General features: G+C 40.7%; 1 protein-coding gene across 15 annotated transcripts in view; it reads right to left on the bottom strand.

Annotated features, from left to right (window-relative positions):
- The window catches only part of auts2a (activator of transcription and developmental regulator AUTS2 a), a 314,983-nt gene that overhangs the window by 226,951 nt on the left and 69,316 nt on the right, over nucleotides 1–18,716 (bottom strand). For all 15 annotated transcript variants that reach the window (XM_071460199.1, XM_071460191.1, XM_071460195.1 and 12 more), the window contains exon 3: nucleotides 7,214–7,426. In XM_071460199.1, the coding sequence (XP_071316300.1) occupies nucleotides 7,214–7,426 (213 nt within the window). The remainder of the gene's footprint in view (nucleotides 1–7,213; nucleotides 7,427–18,716) is intronic.

Genomic DNA, 18,716 nt, shown 5'->3' with positions numbered 1-18,716 from the left:
TGGGCTAAAGACAAGCAGTTTTAAAAGGGGACGTGGTAAACGCACAAGTCGTCAGTAGTCGATGGAGACAGGGGTGGGTGATTGCATGTAGTTAGGATTGAATGTGTTGTCATAAGGCCTTAAGCTGGTGGGGCCCCGCTGATATGGAGAGAAAATGACAGAGTAATAAGTTAAAGGGACCTCAGCATCACATCTTGGGGTGGCTGTGGCTCAGGATTGGAAGAATGGTGGTTCAGTCCCCGACTCCTGGTCCACATCAAAGTGTCCTCAGGCAAAATGCTGAACCCTAAAGTACCCCTGATGATGGACCATCAGTTTGTGTGTGTGTGTGTGTGTGTGTGTGCGTGCGTGCATGCGTGCGTGCGTGTTTGTGTGTACTTGTACTTGCTACATAGTAAGGACCAAAAAAAGTATTTTACTAACAGAGTGAGGACATTTTGGCCGGCCCTCACTTTTTGAGACACCTTAAAATCACATTTTGAGGGTTAAGACTTGGTTTTAGAGTTATGGTTAGAATTAGGTTTAGGTTTAGGTTAGGGTTAAGGTTAGGGTTAGGCACTCAGTTATGATGGTTAAGGTTAGGGTAAGGGGCTAGGGAATGCATTATGTCAATGGGTGTCCTCACAAAGATAGAAGTACAAGTGTGTGTGTGTGTGTGTGTGTGTGTGTGTGTGTGTGTGTGTTAGAGAAGGGCTGTGCATAGAACAAACACTGTGTGTGTATGTGACCTGTAGTCTAAGTGTTGTCTGTATGAATGCATCTTGCCAGAGGGTCCTGGATTTCTACGGGACCCAGCAGTAAGTATAGAGAGCATACTGAGGCCCTGCAGTGAAGGAGCAGCTCATCTTACTATTATATTATATTCCTTTTACTGCGTTAACATGAATATACTACAAACACTGCTGTGAAAACACATCCAAACACTAATTACATGCAGCCTTGTCAAGCTCCCAGATACATTAAAATGTTTACAGACACAAAGACCACAAAACAAGCCATCACGATCGGATTTGATTTGATCCAGTGCTAAAAACCGCCAGTGTGACAGCGACAGTTCTCATCCCCATAACCGAGGCCCCCACCAGAATGGATTTAGCATCTTATCTGACAATCAGGACATTGCTTTTCTTCGAATCTCTTATTGGCTTAGTGGATAAGCTTATTAAGGGTGACCCACGAAGCTGGAAGAGCTGAACATTATATTACATTTTCACAGCAGATTTAAAACATGCAAGTTTGCCCCTGTTCTGAAAGGAATCAGGGCTTCAGTCCAAATATTTACACACACACACACACACACACACACTAACCTGCCCTGGAGATCTGGCATTAGAGCTTGTAGCTTGATCTCATTACATGTGGCCATCAGCAGGTTGAAGTAAGAGTTCAGTCTAGGTAAGAGCCTGATGCTGAATTACAACTGAGCCTCTGGCAGGCCTAAGGCAGGGCTTTTCCATCAGGGAAGGTGGAGTGAGGATCTACCCAGTCAGATGATTCAGGGAGCCAGAGGCCAGAGACCAGAGCTCTCCAGTTGACTGACTGACCTGGTAAGAGCTTCTCAAGGCAATGTCCTCAAACCCTGGGGCTAAACACCACTGACTAGTCTCCACAGCAATAACTCCTCAGCAGTGGGACAAAGACCAGAGACCACAGCTCTTTCTTCACATGTTTTAGGTGTGACTGATGAATGGGGACAGCTGTGAAGTGGTGGCAGGCTTTTACTTTATTATATAAATAAAAGAACTCAGATGGATGACCTATAGAAATACTGTCATGTCAGTGCTCACACTGAGACCATACTGCATGTTTTCTCAACTGTGAGACTCATTGGCACTAGTGTATGATACCTTAACAAAAGGTTCATAAAAGACTTTCTCAGATCTAAGAACCATGACCAGTAATGCCAGCATGGTTTAGTCAATGACAGAAAGTGCCTGTTACACTACACTGCCTTGTAATAAGCCAATATAACACCACAACCAGCTGACAGCGCATGATGCCAATATCACACTTAATCCATGGTTCATTTAATGTGCTGAAGAGGCTTAGACAAAGATATCTTCATGCAAAGTACTAAAACTAAGATTAAACTAATCATACATTCTTGTATTGCTGTGTACATTTGTGAGACCAATTAAAATGTATGTTACAGAAACAACACAGAGAACATAAAGGCTAAGAGATACAATAAAACTATTAATTATTAACAGCACAAGTTCTCTGACACTAAACACTTACACTGTGCAAGTCTAATTTGTACCTCTTTACCTAATAACCTTTACTCACAAAGCTCTCGTTTCTTAAAAGCAATCTGGCGAAAGACGAGCAGGTTTACATTTATATGGAAAGAACTGTGTGGGAGATAGAGTCAGTTTGACACAGAGTGCCCAAGATTTAGGGGTTCAAAAGTAATTGGACAGATACACATGAAATACACAGAGTGCTCCTGTAAACCTCTGCATTCATCCTGTTGCTTCCATCAGCAGTGAAATCATCAGTAATTGACAGTGTGTCAGATCCACTGGAGTCACAGCAGCACCAGCACCATGTCTGACAGATGAGGAGGTAGCTTTAGGTCATGAGCTCTTCTGTTTTTTTCTCCACACTCTTCGCTTTCCATCATTCTGATAAAGGTTGATTTTTGTTGCATTAGTCGATACAACTTTGTTCTCCACCTTTTTCCAAAAAGAAATGAGTAGAGTTCTGGATACACAGCTGCACATATTTAGTAGCCAAGTGTCTTTTGAACCCTTGCAATTTGTGGATTAGGTGTTAAAGGGCTGTATGGTTCTTTCAGTACAGATGGAAACCTCCTTTAATAGCTGAGACTTGGCACTTTAATGTAGTATCCATTTTTCATTTCAAATTGAATGTGCGAAAACGCTTTCTTACACCACATTTTACTCATCTTCCTCTTACACACTACATTTATTTATTTCAATGTCCCACTTCCTGTGCACAGCTTGACAGCTGAAGCAATTGGAGCATCTGGTCTGAGGTAAAGAATCTCCCCACTCCAGCAAACGTGGTATAAAAAAATTGGATTGAGGCATGAGTTGAGCTCAAATGCTTAATACAGCTAAACATGCAGCTCTAGGATTGACGGAAGTCATTATGGCCCTTTTACTTTTCCTGCTGCTCTTTCTGTTCTTTGGAATCAAATATTCAGATAGACACAAACTACTACCCCTTTAAGTGAGACCCCAGTCCAATAAATCACTGCACCCGATGTCTGAGAAACAGACACAGTAAGACAGATAGCCAGCCAGCCAGACGGGCCAGCAGACAGACAGGCAGGTGGTTGGACTGAGATTTGGGGATGGGGTGGGGCAGACCTGAGCCCCTCCTTGCTTGCCCCCTCCCACTCCTCGTCTCCCCACTTCCCCAGTGCCAAAGAGCAGATGGGCTTCACAGCACGCCCCTCTGTTCACCAGAGCTACTGTACAAAGCAGCACACACCACAGGCCACCACTCCAACATCAGTGAGCAGAACAGAGCTTTACCAGCACAGAATAACACCCCCCACCTCTCTCTCTCTCTCTCTCTCTCTCTCTCTCTCTCTCTCTCTCACACACACACACACACACACACACACACACACACACACACACACACACACACACACACCAGTGCTGGCTTTTTTTAAGCTACAGTAAATGTAGAATTAAATCATATTCTCAAAATCTGGATCAGTAATTACATATCGTATAAGAGACAATTAAAAAACATACCAGTGGAAAAAACTTCCAGTATGATAAGAGAAGAGTTATAGTGTTGTATAATTCGATGCTTGCTACTATACTTTCATCCATCTTCACTGAATCTCTCTCTATCTGGGCTCTTTTTTCACTGTGAGGCGATGTGTCAGAGGCGCTTATAAACATTTCTCTATTTTCCCCCCTTGAGCTTACAATATCTCATAGTTCAGTACATTGGGTCAGTGCCAGAGATCGAAAACATTTGCTGCGATCTGCTAGCTTGGCAGGAAGAGGAAGAAAAAGATGGGGAAAAAAACTAAAAAAACTCTTGCTTTATTCAACACCAAATTCTCTCCCTCGCTCTTTCTCTCTCCCACCCTCATCCTGATAAAGTCAGAACTAACAAAAAGTGCTGATAACAGGCACTCTCTCTCCAGACTGAAGCATTTCTGAATGGAGAATTAAGCCTTGAGACAGACCTCTGACATTTAAACCATAACCTTGTGGGAGGACAATGCCTTAACATTTATTTATAGTGAAGCCAAAGAAACGACGATAGTTTGACTGGATAACTCTGCAGTTTGTTTCTCTTCAGAGAGGACAAAGAGGGTGGTGCAGGGCAAAGATGATGATCTTTTCAATTATGCGTATGTCATAAAGCATGACAGATTAGGGTGTTATTGAGCCCCAAGGTTGATACGTCTGTCTGCATCTCACAGGGAACAAAAAAAAAAAAATTCTCATTATTGGGAAAGGTAACTGTAATGCTACAGCAGCACTCAAAGCCAAAAACATTATATTATCATTATCATCTGTAATACGATCATTTAAATCATTTCTAATAATTATCAAGATTAAAGGGGGTTATTGTAATTTTTTGCATATAACCAATGGGTGGGGGCGCGTGGTGAGTTACTGTTTGTGTGTCCCCACATGTGAGTGAGAAAGAGAGTGGGTGATAATGTGGTGGATGTGTTTGTGTGTGTGCTTGCTTGTGCATGAATGCATCTTCAAGTTTGTGTGTGTGTGTGTGTGTGTGTGTGTGTGTGTGTGTGTGCGCGTGTGTGTGTGTGTGTGTGCGCGCGCGCACTCACGCTCGCGCTCAGGAGATAAGGGTTGTACTCCCTCTGCCAACAGCCTAAACACCACTCATGACCAACATGCAGCCACAGCCAACCACAACCACCTGCCAAAGTATCCAATACACACACAGTTCAAGCCAACAGCACAAGACACGTGAAGAAAAGGTGCAGATGAACACATACTTAATAATGCACAATCTCACATACCTCTGCAGTCATTTCTGTACTGTATGTACGGCCATCACAGCAGTAGAAGACAACCTTGAAACTGGCAGGTAGCACCATCTGTCCATTAGCCAGTACAGGGACAGACATGACACAAAGGCAGCAGCGGTGACCCTCACAACAGAGGTCTACTGCAGAGGCTACAGCCTACAGCTACTGTATGCTGTATTCACACAATTACTGTACATTCTGTCACATGCTTAGTTAAAAATAGGAGCATTTCGGAGCAGTCACCGATCCACACAACTCATGACTAGAGGCTAAGGGACCATCTATTGAGCAGCAGTGAAGAGCCACAACAAGAGCACAGCTCCAACTGCTCAACTGCATGATACAAAACATCCGGCATAAATATCTGTGGGATTATATGAGGGTATCTCATATTTAAAAGGTTTCTGAAACATGTCAGAGGAACAAAAGAGTATGAACCTTAAAATCAAGCAGATTTTAAGCAAAATTTCTCTCAAAACAAGCAGACGTTTGGCAGAGTTTAGAAGCAAGAAACAAAGCCAATCGACTCAAGTTATGTTTTTGTTCAAATTTGTTACCAAGCGGAAAGAAAGAAAGAAACACCAGCACACATATTGCTCCTATAAAACCAGTGTGTAGTCAACAGTGAATATTTAAGCTAATGGCGTGCCTGTGCCTTGTGTTTCCCTCCTTTCTGCTTGTCCTGCAGCGATCCACACAAACATGTCCTTGAATATGCAGCTCAAGAAGACTGACCCTCTACCAGAGAAAAGGTAAAGCATAACCTCAGCATCTCTGCTGTGTCTGTGTTTGTATAAACAGAAGGTAGTGCTGTAACAGATAGTCCTTGCTGGTGGAGATACACCACTGCATCAGTGTACCATAAATATTTATTAGTGACCTTGTCACCTCGCTACACACAAAAATATGTTCAGTATACATATACACTCACATACCCTTGAAGCTATATTCCACACTGACAGGGCATTTTGACTCTATTTCCCAGTGTATGTTAACTTTGTAAAGTCTTCAAACTCTTGGGTGAAAGAATTTCCATTCATGAGCCAACGTTAAGCTTAAACTGGTGCCTCAACAGCCACGACATCTGAGGCAGGATGTGGAATGATGAGGTCTGGAGAACACAGTTATAATTATACACCTTATTAAAAGCCAGATGATCACTTGTTTCTGTGCTCTCCTTTCCTTTTTTCTCCTTCACAGATGAGTTTTGCTTGTTTGTAATTACAGCAAAACAAACTCTACACAGTGTGACTTTGTGCCAAAACCTCATGAGGATACTTAAAAAAAAATGTTAGACTGACTCGCTCCTGAAAGCCATCAGCGGAACCAATGACTTGGTTCCGCTGATCATTAAACCAACACCAGGCTGTAAACACCATTACAGTGTAAACCTGCTGCTGCACTAGGAGATTGCTGGAGTGTCACTCTGACACAAATCTGCAGCCTCATTTTTACTTACCGCCAATGCTGTAACTGAGACACAATGCAAACATAACACATTGTATAATATGTATGCAAATATAATGTGTACAAACAAATGTAATACAAAAATACACACCACAGTTGTAGAAGTCAGTCAATTTTGTTGCAGCGGATTTTGGCTGACAGACTGGCACCCATTAAACTTTCACAACAACATATTCATTCAATTTTAAACAACTCAGACCAGGACACAGAAACTGTAGCAAAGTAAGTAACAGCAGCATATGGACAAAAACTAGCATCTACATTTTTGTGAACAAACATCCAGAGCCATCCCACACCCAGTGACTGTGGACTGAATAAACTGTATAAACGCCCCTGCAGAGGCTTCAGTGAAAGAATACGGGGGTTTTACATCAACTCCTGATCCAACTCCAGATTTGATACAACACACAGACTCTTGACACAAAGTGACCACCGAGGCAAGAGGAAGAAAACCAACCTGCAGCATTATTCTAAAAATACTTGTCATTGTTCTATCAAAAACTGAATTTTCTCAGCATCATGAAAAAGATAAGGTGCTGTGCTGAACCCTTGTTACTGTATCAAACTGAATTTCAGAGAAAACTTCTCATATATTTAACGGACTACACCCTGAAAATAACAGGATGTCTAAAGGCTGCATCCATATCTCACAACTGATTGCAAACATTTACCACATACAATTAATTACACATGTGAGATCATCACTATATCAGTACTGACCAATAGCAAGAGAAAACATGTTAAACTCACCATTGAGTGTTTCTTGTTCAGGTGCTTCTTCTTCCTCTTGCCTTGTGTGTGTGCCAGGCGGGGGTTGTTCTCCTGGTCTGAAGGCTGGTGGTGGTGGTGATTGTTCTTGCAGGGCTCCAGGCTCAGGCCGTTGGGTACCCTGGCAGGTTTTTTCTTGTGCAGGGGCCCTGCCTGGTTGTCTCTGCACTCCTGGGGTTTCAGTGTCATGTTCTTCTGCAGAGGAAAGAGAACAAGAGAGAGCTTATATTAGAACAAAACAAACACAGGTAACACAGTGGTAATGTACTGTACAGCATGTGTCAGCCATGCAGCTGGCCTTTGAGGATTCTGCAATCATACAGTCCCTCAATAGTAAAATCAATGTCTCAGTAGCTTTCAGTACCTGAGAAAATCTAATTATGAACATGTTTGAGAGCTGGAAAAAGAAGCTAATATAAAAGCCCATTTTTACAGATGGCATCTCACTTCACTCTACAGTGAGCAGTGCAGTGAATCTGCTCCAAATTGAGGGGCAACTGTGCAGAAAGGCCTTTGATACAGTGTTTTCTCACAGGACTTTCTCCCATAAAAACACAGTAGAAAAAAAGTAGCTCTTTGTTAGAGATTCCTTTTACCACTTTGCTTTTATTTGAAAGCGCACAGTAGAGAGGCCAACAGGAATAAAGAGGAAAGAGAGAGTGAAATGGGACCCCAGCTGGATTTAAACCAGTCACACTGCAGTTAGGTGGTGTGTGTCTTAGACCATCAGGCTCACAGGACACCAATAACACAATAACAATGACAACTTTTGATTTATTGGTGACAGGGGTTGAAACAGTAGAAACCTCTTTTAAAAAGGAGAAGCAAAAGACGTCATGCCATCAATTGTCTTTGTCTAAAAAATTAAATGAAAAGAGTGAAAAACCTTCCTTAGTGTGCGATCAAATAAACTGAAATGACTAAATTTGAGCTCTGATGCTGGCAACCTCGAAGCAAAAAAAGGACAAAATTTCCTCACATTTTTCTGGAGAACTTCACTTGATAAAAAAATTGATGTTTCTAAAACATAGTTTGGAATTCTGAGGGTTAGCAGTCTTGAGTATTTTGTCCTTTTCTTGCTTTACAGAGTTATTAAGCAGTATAAAAAAATATCAACTATTCAAAATGAACTCTCAATTTAGAGATTTCCCATTCATGTTCCGCACGCCTACACTCTCTTCTAACTGCAAATACGTGGTAGTAATCCAGGCCAGAGGTTTAACAGAACAATTTTGAGAGGCGATACAGTGTGAAGTGTTGCAACAGATTTCTGCATAAACCAAGATGAGTTCATCCCTGATGGATTTGGGGTCCAGAGGGTCAAGCAAATGACAAGTCTGATACAGGTTACAGAACTTCTCAGCTGCGAGAGTAAAAATGACAGCAGCGTGATCAGAGGCATGCATTTCTTTCGTGGGAGGATTTCCAGGTTTATAACCAGAGGTTATTAACAGATCGAGGGTGTGGTTATGACACAAAAAGAATCTCAAAAGAAATAGTATTACCAGCAACACAGGGAGTAAAACTCCTCCACCAGATAACCCTGGATTATTCCTAAATCCTTATTCCTAAAATCATTGACAATACCAGACTTATTTGAGATAGATGTCAAGTTTTAAAGGCAGCTATTCAAACTAGACTAATCACTGCCATCAGTTACAGACTTTAGGTTGGAAAAAACCTTGGTAATCAACAAACAGACTTAAAAGGGCTTGGTTTTGTGCAGCCTAACTGTAAAATGTGCTGGAATAAATGACACCTGATGAGACGAATCTGAACCACTGTCTCCAGTGTTAGGATTGATAAGAGCAGAATTGTTGAAATATGAAGAAATAGCAGAGGGACATAAAGAGTTGGTACCAGCATGTTGAATGCCCCCAGGTCCCTCCCCAAGTCCCTTTTGACCGAAAGCAGACAGGTACAGGAGAGTGGTCTGAGAGCTATACAGCACATGGATGCTGTGCAACAACGTACATAACAGCATCCTGCCTGTATATGTGAATGCTACACTGTAGTTGTTAATGACAGCCAGGTGTGTAAACTCAGCAGGCGGCTGAGGCGACCCACGCTGTGGCTGGGAGCGGATAAAAGTGAAGCGATCTGGTGCCTCTTCAAACTGGTGATTCAAGTCAAGTTTTAGTCTGACTGCTCAGTAGGGATATCGTTGGTCCCCACATGGACAAGTCCTCCAATCCAAGTCTGGATGGTCCAGTATAATGAATTCTATTGGCTATTTCCTGAACCCTGGGGCCGCGAAAGCTTCGCAGTGGGGTGGAGAACTCAGAGACCACTTTCCCATTCACTTGAATGGGAGACGGATTGCAACCAGAGCTCGTTCCATGTTTACTACAACAAACTGTGGTCCAGGGCTCTGACTGATCAGGAGTAGAGCGACCTGGAGGCTAGAGATTCCTGGCAGAAATTAGGCTCAAGCCCTGAGTAGGAGCTGGCTCAGAGCATGGCACAGTGGAGTCAAGTTACACTCCATTCATAATGGCCTTAGCAGGACTCACACTAACCAGGGAGGTGTGGTGCTGCTCATCTTTTATCTGGTAGAGGAGAGATATTCTTCTTTGCAGCTCAGCAACTTTCTGCCTGAGGTGGAAACAGCTCTCACAGCCAGAGGAGGTGGTGAGTGGCTGCATTTTTGGTAAGACAGTAGATGAGTCTTCAACTCAGGTCCCAAGTAAAACTGTGCCCTGTGTACAGGATAATGGAGCAGCGCGCTTGTTTTGGAGAAACTGATCACATTGCCGGTCTCTTAACAACATTCACGCTTGGTCTGAAGTAGAGAAGGCAAAGATAATGATGAGAAGAACCTGCAACTGAGCTTGTGTTTACCTGTAAGGTACATTTCTGAGTAGGAAACAGAGCAGCAGAAGCACAGCAGAAAACATCAAAACATGGAAGTTCAGTTTGTCTGTCAACATAAAAACTACAAAAGTCTCTTCTCTTCAGGGAGAAAACTGGATTTGGAAAACAAACTGATACGATAAGCTACAACTCCAGGTCTGCTGGGTATTTTCAAACAGAGGGGGTTTTACAGTTTGACAGGACTGATCAATGTAACCACTCGTCTGCTGCTGAGAGACTGTAATGAATCACATCCATCCACAGTAAAACCTATGAAATGGAGTTTTGTTATTTGAAGGGGTCACCTGTTTGCTCCTTTGTGGAGCAAAGAGTTAATGTTAACAGCCAAGGAGCTGGTGGAAAGTAGCTAAGTACATTTACTCAAGTACTGTAAAGTATAATTATGAGATACTTGAGTACTTCTTGAGTTACTTTATAATTGTACATTACATTTCAGAGATACTTTTTACTACACTACATTTATCAGACAGCTTTAATTACCACTTAACTTTGAATATTAAGGTTTTCATTCAAAATAAATGACCAGTAATTATACATATATATATATATATATATATATATATATATATATATATATATATATATATATATATATATCTCCTTAATATAGGCAAAAAACATAGCTAATATAGCTGATATAGCTAAAACTATCCTGAAGTACACAATGTAAAGGCCTTCAAACTTTAACCACAATCATGCTGATGGATGAGTACTCTTACTTTTTTATACTTTAAGTATGTTTTACTGCTAATACATCGGTTGTAATAATAATAATAATAATAATAATAATAATAATAATTTGAATGCAGCATTTTTACTTGATTATTAAACTTAAGGTACTGACACTTTTACTTAAGTAACAGACCTGAACACGTCCTCTGCTAATGACCGTCTCACATCTACTTACTGCTGCTTATCTCTGTCAACTCTCTCACCTCGGTTTAAAGAAAAAAAAAACCTGCCTCGGTCCAGTGACTTCTTTAGCAGTGGTTTATATTTGTTCAGGAGCACTTCAGCTGGACTAAGCACTAGACCACAAAACTGTGCCTCAGTCCAGGCTTCAGCCCACAGCCCACAGAAACTACTGTGGGCCTCAGAGTTGGTGTACAGTACATATGAGGAATGAAATCATGGCAGATTTTCCACAAAACACTGGAGAACAAAATCCCCCACATCTCAAGCACCAGCAGTTATTCACTAATAGACCACCTCGAAGCAACCTTAGCGTGCCTGCAGAGAATTACTACAGCAGTGTTACAGATATGCAGTGCTGTCAGAAGGATGAGTTTGATGAGTGTGCCACTGGCACTGACTCACTAAACCATTTCTAAAGGCCTCCATTCACACATAGAAAAACAAGTGCATGCATCCACTAATCTTGTTTGCCTTTTCCGCCCACACTCATCCAAGGCAAATAATGCAACATGACATGCATTGTCAGTGCACAGAATAAGTGACAAAGTTATGATGGGGCTGAGAGAAGATCCATTGTGCCAGCCTTCTGCATGTTTCTAAGCCTCCAAACCTACTGATTGCCTGGAATAAATTATGCACAATATGTTTTGCCTGCTCACCAAACAATAGCAAGACAAATTCCTTATTCCAGTGTCTTATGACTCTGAAAGGCAGGTAATTGCTCAGCATGGCTCACTCTCCACTGGCTTTCATAACTGTGATTGTCTGGCAGTGTACAAAGTGAATACACTGTGGCATTTAGCAGCAGTGCATGTCTGCAGGTATCCTCATGACAGGTTACTATCTGGAAGGCCGCTATTCTAATTCTCTGCATTTATTTTTCTAAGTTTGTTGATGTTTATAAAGACGTATCACCTGCAATGTGAAAGAAAACTTGTTACTTTCAAATTTCCTGTTACTAATGTTATGTCAGATATCATTTATTTACTTGACAACTAAAGGTCCTGCTCCACCTACATGTGTTTTGCTTGTTGTTACTCCACTGGGATGGTCCTCTCTGTGCAGAACTGTGTGTGTCTGTGTGTGTGTGTGTGTGTGTGTGTGTGTGTGTGTGTGTGTGTGTGTGTGTGTGTGTGTGTGTGTGTGGTTTGACACTAGAAGGCTGTTTTCACATTGCTCTGTGGAAGGTGTCACGTTTGAAGTTTACATTGAATCTATTAGATGTAAAATAAATTTGCATATTCATAGAATCTTACTTTTCTAATGAGGGAGAGGCAGAGCAGTAGATCTAATTTTAAGAAAGACTATTTTTATGTGGAAAAACCAGACAAATGATTATTTTCATGCATCCTAAAACACGACTGGAGGGGATCTATACTTTTCACTGTTAATTTGTCAGATAGCACACATGCAGATATGCTTGCAAATTGGATGTGGACACTTTTCAAAGTTGTAAACTACCTAATGCCAGAAGCTGCTTTCAGTACATTAATATAAGTAGTGCACTGCTTGCTATTTCCTGCTGCATATTCCAAACCTGCTCATTAACAATTCATTTACAGAGGAATTATAACGAGGCTTCTCCTGAACATCCACCCTGCTTTGTCTGGAACTTGCAATAAATGTGGAGCACGAAGTCTGTGCTGCTACTTTAACAGTGAGGCGAGAGTGAATGAAACAATGGAAAGCTCTGCTTGCCAAAAAAATAAACACAGTTTCAACATAATAATGTGAAATGAGTCAGTGAATCAAGATGACGAATTGAAGGGACCGAGTACAGCCAGTGGATGATTCCAGAAGGGGTTTGATAATCACTGTAGCAGCTGAGGTAATGGGATACACCTTAGCCAATCACAAACTTTCATTTGTGTGCTTGCTTTTAAGTCTTGGAAACATCTCTGTTTAGTGTTTCTGTTCAAGAAGTAGTAAAAAAAAAAAAAAACCCTGCTAACTTTCGATTAATAATTTGGCACTGTTGTACAATAACTTCACCAATAACATCATATAGATCTCTCTTGGGATTTCTTTGATAAAGCTTTTGGCTGAACCCTTTTGACAACCCTCATCTCTTTTTTTTCCCCCTTTTTTTTGAGGGAGTTTAATTTTATTTGACACATTTTATGCAGCTTGGCTCTCAGGGACCTCTTTCTTCACTCTGCTTTGTCTACAGCAGCAGATTTAACAGGCTGTGAGAGACCTTCTCTGGTCTCTCACAGCCTGTTGATATTTGAGCCACCAAACAGGCAGACCAGTGAGGGGCCAATCAAAGAGTCCGATCAACTTGTCTCACAGACACAATTTAATTAGTTTGGTGGCAGAAAACAGGAACAGACAGAGATGGTGAGAGATGGAGAGAGCACTCAAACGCAACAGAGGCTTAATGAATCTGGCTTCCAACGATACCACTGCATTGAGCACCAAGCACAAGGTACATCAGCACCCTCTCTCACTCTCTCTCAAATCCCTACACAACAACAGACAAAGTAAACAATAAGTGAAGATCAAATGAATGCTAATAAAGACTGATAAGAACAATCTCTCCTCATGGGGTACTCAAGGACTACAGCCCATATTAGCTTCATCTACCTAGTTAAGTTGAGCAGTGAACTGACATTCTTTAGGGAGTCCTTGACCTGATTATCACATTTCCAGTAGGTGTGAAACAGCATTAAGCAAGCTCTAAATATTGGGTCTAACAAATTGCTGGGTAATTCAACCACTGCTGTTTGTGGTGATGTAACCATTACAGGTGTGATTAGAGCCGCTCAGCTTCAAACCCAGGTGACAATGATGCACCTGTGCTGGTCACTTAAAACCTCAGGCTCTGACCTGAGATCTACAGTATATTTACATTACTTTAAATGAACATGTTAGGTTTCATGATTGAGGCTAATAATATTCATAATCAACTCATTGCATTCTAACAGGGGGAGTTTTAACTAAGTCAAAAAAAATGAATAAATAAAAATCTTCATTTCTATGTTTATAATGACTTTCTACTACAGAGGTCATAGCTCCAATTTACCAAGAGGGCAGCCGAGGAGGAAGATCATTACACACACTGGTAAGATTCAAACACAATGCTCAAACTTTGTCCTTTGTTTGCATGATTTTGCTTATACATACATACTCTTTGTATGTGATTTAATAAGACAGGCCAAACTCACATGGCCAAAATATATTAAGTAAAAGCACATGTGATTTTCACGGTGATGACACATGGAAAATGGAGCTTGTATTACAAGGATTCATTCAATTCTTGTATTATGATGTACAAACTACTGTATCGCTTTCAACCTTGTATTCCAGGTGGCTCTCAAACTCAATATTTGTTGGAATAACAATTCAGCACTGAGGTCATAGAAAAGTACCATTTGAATATATAGCACTGCTTTATTGATTTTAACAAGCACTTCTGATAAACTCACAACTTTTTTTCTTTCTTTCTATACAATACAGCAGGAGCAACTCATATCTGACCACAGAGCTGTGTACCACTAGCTGAAGCCACAGTTCTGACCTGCCTGTACACACACTGCCTAATGTGTCTGAGGAAAACAATGGTGAAAACACAGGCTCTGGTTCAGACCATGTGAGTAATTCAGCACTTGTCTTTTCACTGAGCCTTCAGTTTATACTACTTGAGTGTTGCTTCCTCAAGCAACCAAGACAAAGTAACTGAGAAAAACCAAGTGGTTTGAAGAATGAGACAAGACTAGTAAGAGAAGAGAGTTGCAAGGAAAGAGCAAGGTCTAACAAAAAAAGAAAATCACTCAGCAGTCCATCCAGCAAGTTGACCTGCAGCTCAGAAAAATCAGACAAGATGAAAAGACCCGAGAGCTGCCTGAGATGACAGCAGCTCCTGAATACAGACAAAAGGAGTTGAAAGTTAAAGGCTAGAAGACAAAATCTCACTCAAAAAAGAGCTGTTTTAATTTTAATTTTGGTTAGGTGATTGAGATAAGCATTCATGTTGACTTCTGACCACATCTGGGCTGATTTACTAGCGGTGAATATGAAAACATGGCAGTACATGAGGAATTACAGGGAAACACTGAATACTGAATCTGCTGAGATCTAACAAAACACTCCAGCTGCATTTACAGCCAAATTTTCTAAGTAGACGAGCCAGCCTTTCAGAATATCATTCAGGCTGAATTCCTATGATTCTTATTATTGTGAATTTTAATAAATGAATTTCAGCTTGTTTGTAGCCGTTAAATAAATAAATGTAAAAATTGTTAAAGTGAAAGGTTAGAGAGGTTAACTATATTTATTCCACAGTCTATCTCTCAAGGTTGCTGTCAAAACTAGCAAGAGCAATTTCTAAGCACAGCTTCTGTGAAACTTGGTGTAATTTTCATTTCGTGATTTAATATTAAACCAAGAGAGGAAGACTCCTCATCTGTGCTGTATTAATTGAATGTAGTTCAAGTGCTCACATCCACACAAAATTGTATCATAATGCAGCTGTGAGGACTCAGAAGAGAGCACGAGTCCTTATGCAGTTCACATACCCAATTATTTTCCTATGTACAGTAATAAAAATATAATGGATTGCAAGATGAACCTGACAGCAGCAGTTCTCTGCTGACCACCTCTAAGGATGGATGTAAATATATATATTAATAAAGTTGCAGGCCTATTTGTGACCTAATAATTACACTCCCGTCAGCTTCAACTTTTCTGCTTATTAGTGCTAGTTAGCAAATGTTATCACACAAACACACTCAAACTGAACTAGAGTGAACATGGTAAAGAATTACCTGCTTGTCATTTTGAGTATGATAACATGCTGATATTCTCATTCACCTCAAACAACTACTGTGTTTAAGTAAAAGTCCTGCTTGACTGTAATCATCCAAATCATGACTCATATCATCCTCAGATTATAATCTGAGGATGATAAAATAATGCTTTGATGCATCATAAGGTCTGCCCTGCAATCCAAAAAGGTATCTGACTTCTTGCTTTCAAAGGTGACAGTGACTTTGTCTCTTTACTGTGCACCACCGTCTGTGTTCCATCAGTGAATGTAGCCCAGCACAGAACAGGTTTTGATTTAGTGTTTTGATGAAAATGTGAATTAGTTTTAGTCATTTCTTGGTTTTAGTCAAGAAACACCAAATATATTTTAGTCTAGTTTGTCATCATACATTTTACCTTTTTGAAAACCTGAACTTTATCCTGGAGGTCTTTTGAAAGCACTTTCAGAACCTGGGGGAAGTCTTTGCAGTACTGTACTCTACTAACAGTGTAATCTTCAAGAAAAAGGTTTTATTGTGAAGTAATCAAAACCAAGTGACATGTTGAGGAATTAGCCCGGTGTTTCATTTGGAAGTTGGTTGGTTACACCTGAGCAAGTTTATAATGACAAACTCTAAGGGGTTGATCACTTCACCAAACCGGGAATTTCACCAATTATTTTTTAAAATAAAATAAACAATTTAGATGGTTGACCGCCAACATTAATCCTGGAATTTACTCTCTTCTTCTGATCGCAATGATAACATTACCACCACATCATACATTTTACCTTTTTATAAATGTTGGCGTGCTGCACGCATGCTTTCATAGTCTGTCTCAGCTGTTTTATTGCAGCTCATTGTCTAACTATCCAGGGATTTTGGATGAATTTAGTCCATATATCTGTTTCTTCCAAGGGGTACCATCAGATAACATGACAGACACATAAGATTTATCATATAATGTTGGTATACAGAGCTACAATGTGCTCCAGGAGACAGAGAGTAAAGGCAGAGAAGGAAACCTTAAGCAAAACTTCAAACCTGGAACTCTTTTCAGCTCAGTTCTTCCTTCCTGAAACCACAGTCCAACAGACTGTCTACCAACTGCAGTGTCTCAGAATAGATACAGGGTGCTCACACAAAAATACACACACCACAGCTGCTGAGCATTTTCAGGTGCAGATGAGCCAATGTCTGCATTATAAAGAGAAGTGAGATGTGGGGAGTACAGCTTTCCAGGTAGGCAGTAAATTATTCCCCTGACAAACATAACCATCTACAAGATGTTTGTTCACCTGCATTAGTTTCCTTCTTTCTCATAAAAGCGCTCCCACAACAATAGTGGGGCCTGACAAAACAGTGTCCATTTAAAAAGCACACACACACACATACACAAACATACACACACACACACACACACACACACACACTACTCACGTACAGACAGACAAAGACACCTAGCCAATTTCCTGGCACTAATCTCATGATAGCAGAGATTTTTTTTTCCATTTGAGTCTGAAGGGTGCGTGAAAAAAGACAAGGGGATATCCTGTGTGTGACGATCTGATTTCCTGGTTGTGTCTGGCTGTTCAGCAAGTACAGATTTTCTTTCTGGGAGCACAGACAGAACCAAGGGGAGCTGGGGTAATGGGAGATCTCGGCAACCAGATTCCATTTGTATCTTTCAGTCTTATCAGGACTCCTGAGAGAAACACAACAGCTGATTTGTCCCAATAAAACAAAGCAGCATGACCCACACACGTCATATCAAAGCCAGCGATCAAATGGCTGCATTGTGTCCACAATAATCAGGCTTAGAAAATGACGTGTCCAGAATGACAATGCAACCTCAGGTCTGTCATAGTGGGTGAGAGGGGGGAATTAAACCTAAAAATACTGCTGCTTAAAATTACTTACATCATCTTACTAAACACCAAGCTCAACCTTTCTGTATCTACATGTTAATGACTGGACAGACCACAGGCCAGAGCTACATCTGCCCGTGTCAGTGAATGATTAAGTTATACCACTGGTCGGCCATCTGAATGTTGGACTTTCCTATTGGAATTTACTCTTTCAAAATGTTTGGTGTGAACGGTTTCTATTACATCATCAGAGGGTGTTTACAGTGGGTCCACAACAGTTTTCAACTACTGTATTTCCTTAATAGTGACCAGGACCTTTATTTACTTTAACTACAGAGGGTAACAGACTTTCATTTGAGGAAGGTTTGTATTAGAGGCAGGTCTTTATTTCTAATTCACTCTGATATATATAATTGGTCATAGCAGTATTTGAGTATGATGCCTCATTTTGATCCTCTCCTGTTTGCCATGTTGCAATACAAACTCAACAATTCCTGTAAACATTTCAAATTAAAAGCCCTGTAGTATTCCAGTGGAGAAAAACCATTAATTTTCTGAACAGGGCTTTTATTGGTGTGCTGATGTGCTGCAGTAAGCTTATCGTTTCATTTCCATCGGCCCACCGAGATTTCTCTCAGTGCTTCTGAGGACCAGTCTGACTGTGGAACACAGCTTATTCTCTGAACTAAGGGGATGTGCAACGAATGGTCATAGCTGTATTGGGCACCTGCTTGTTGCATAAATGATTAAAACGATAAAATTATTCTCCACTATCGAACTGCCACTTTCACAATCTTCACAATTGTCTGTTTAGCTTAAAGTGCAACAACTATTTGTTATTTAAGAATATGTATAAAATATGTCTTGGCACACTACCACAATAGTGGCGCTATCCATGGTACTGGAAGGTGATTTCATTCTGGCATGTTAACCTTTGTTGCCTTTAACCTTTTGTTTTGTTGTGTATGATCACATCCTTCATGTGTTCACATGAGGAAAGTTTGTTGGAAGGAAATTCTGCTGTGGACTTGTGTGTGTTTGTGGTGAGTCTTGTTTATTTTGTTAGTGACACTGCATACGTGT

Source organism: Trachinotus anak, unplaced genomic scaffold, assembly GCF_046630095.1.
Source record: "Trachinotus anak isolate AG129_WGS33_773 ecotype Australia unplaced genomic scaffold, CSIRO_AGI_Tana_v1 ptg000024l, whole genome shotgun sequence".
Taxonomy (NCBI): Eukaryota; Metazoa; Chordata; class Actinopteri; order Carangiformes; family Carangidae; genus Trachinotus; species Trachinotus anak.
Note: the sequence above shows the minus strand (reverse complement) of the source record. Positions and strands in the feature narration are given on the sequence as shown.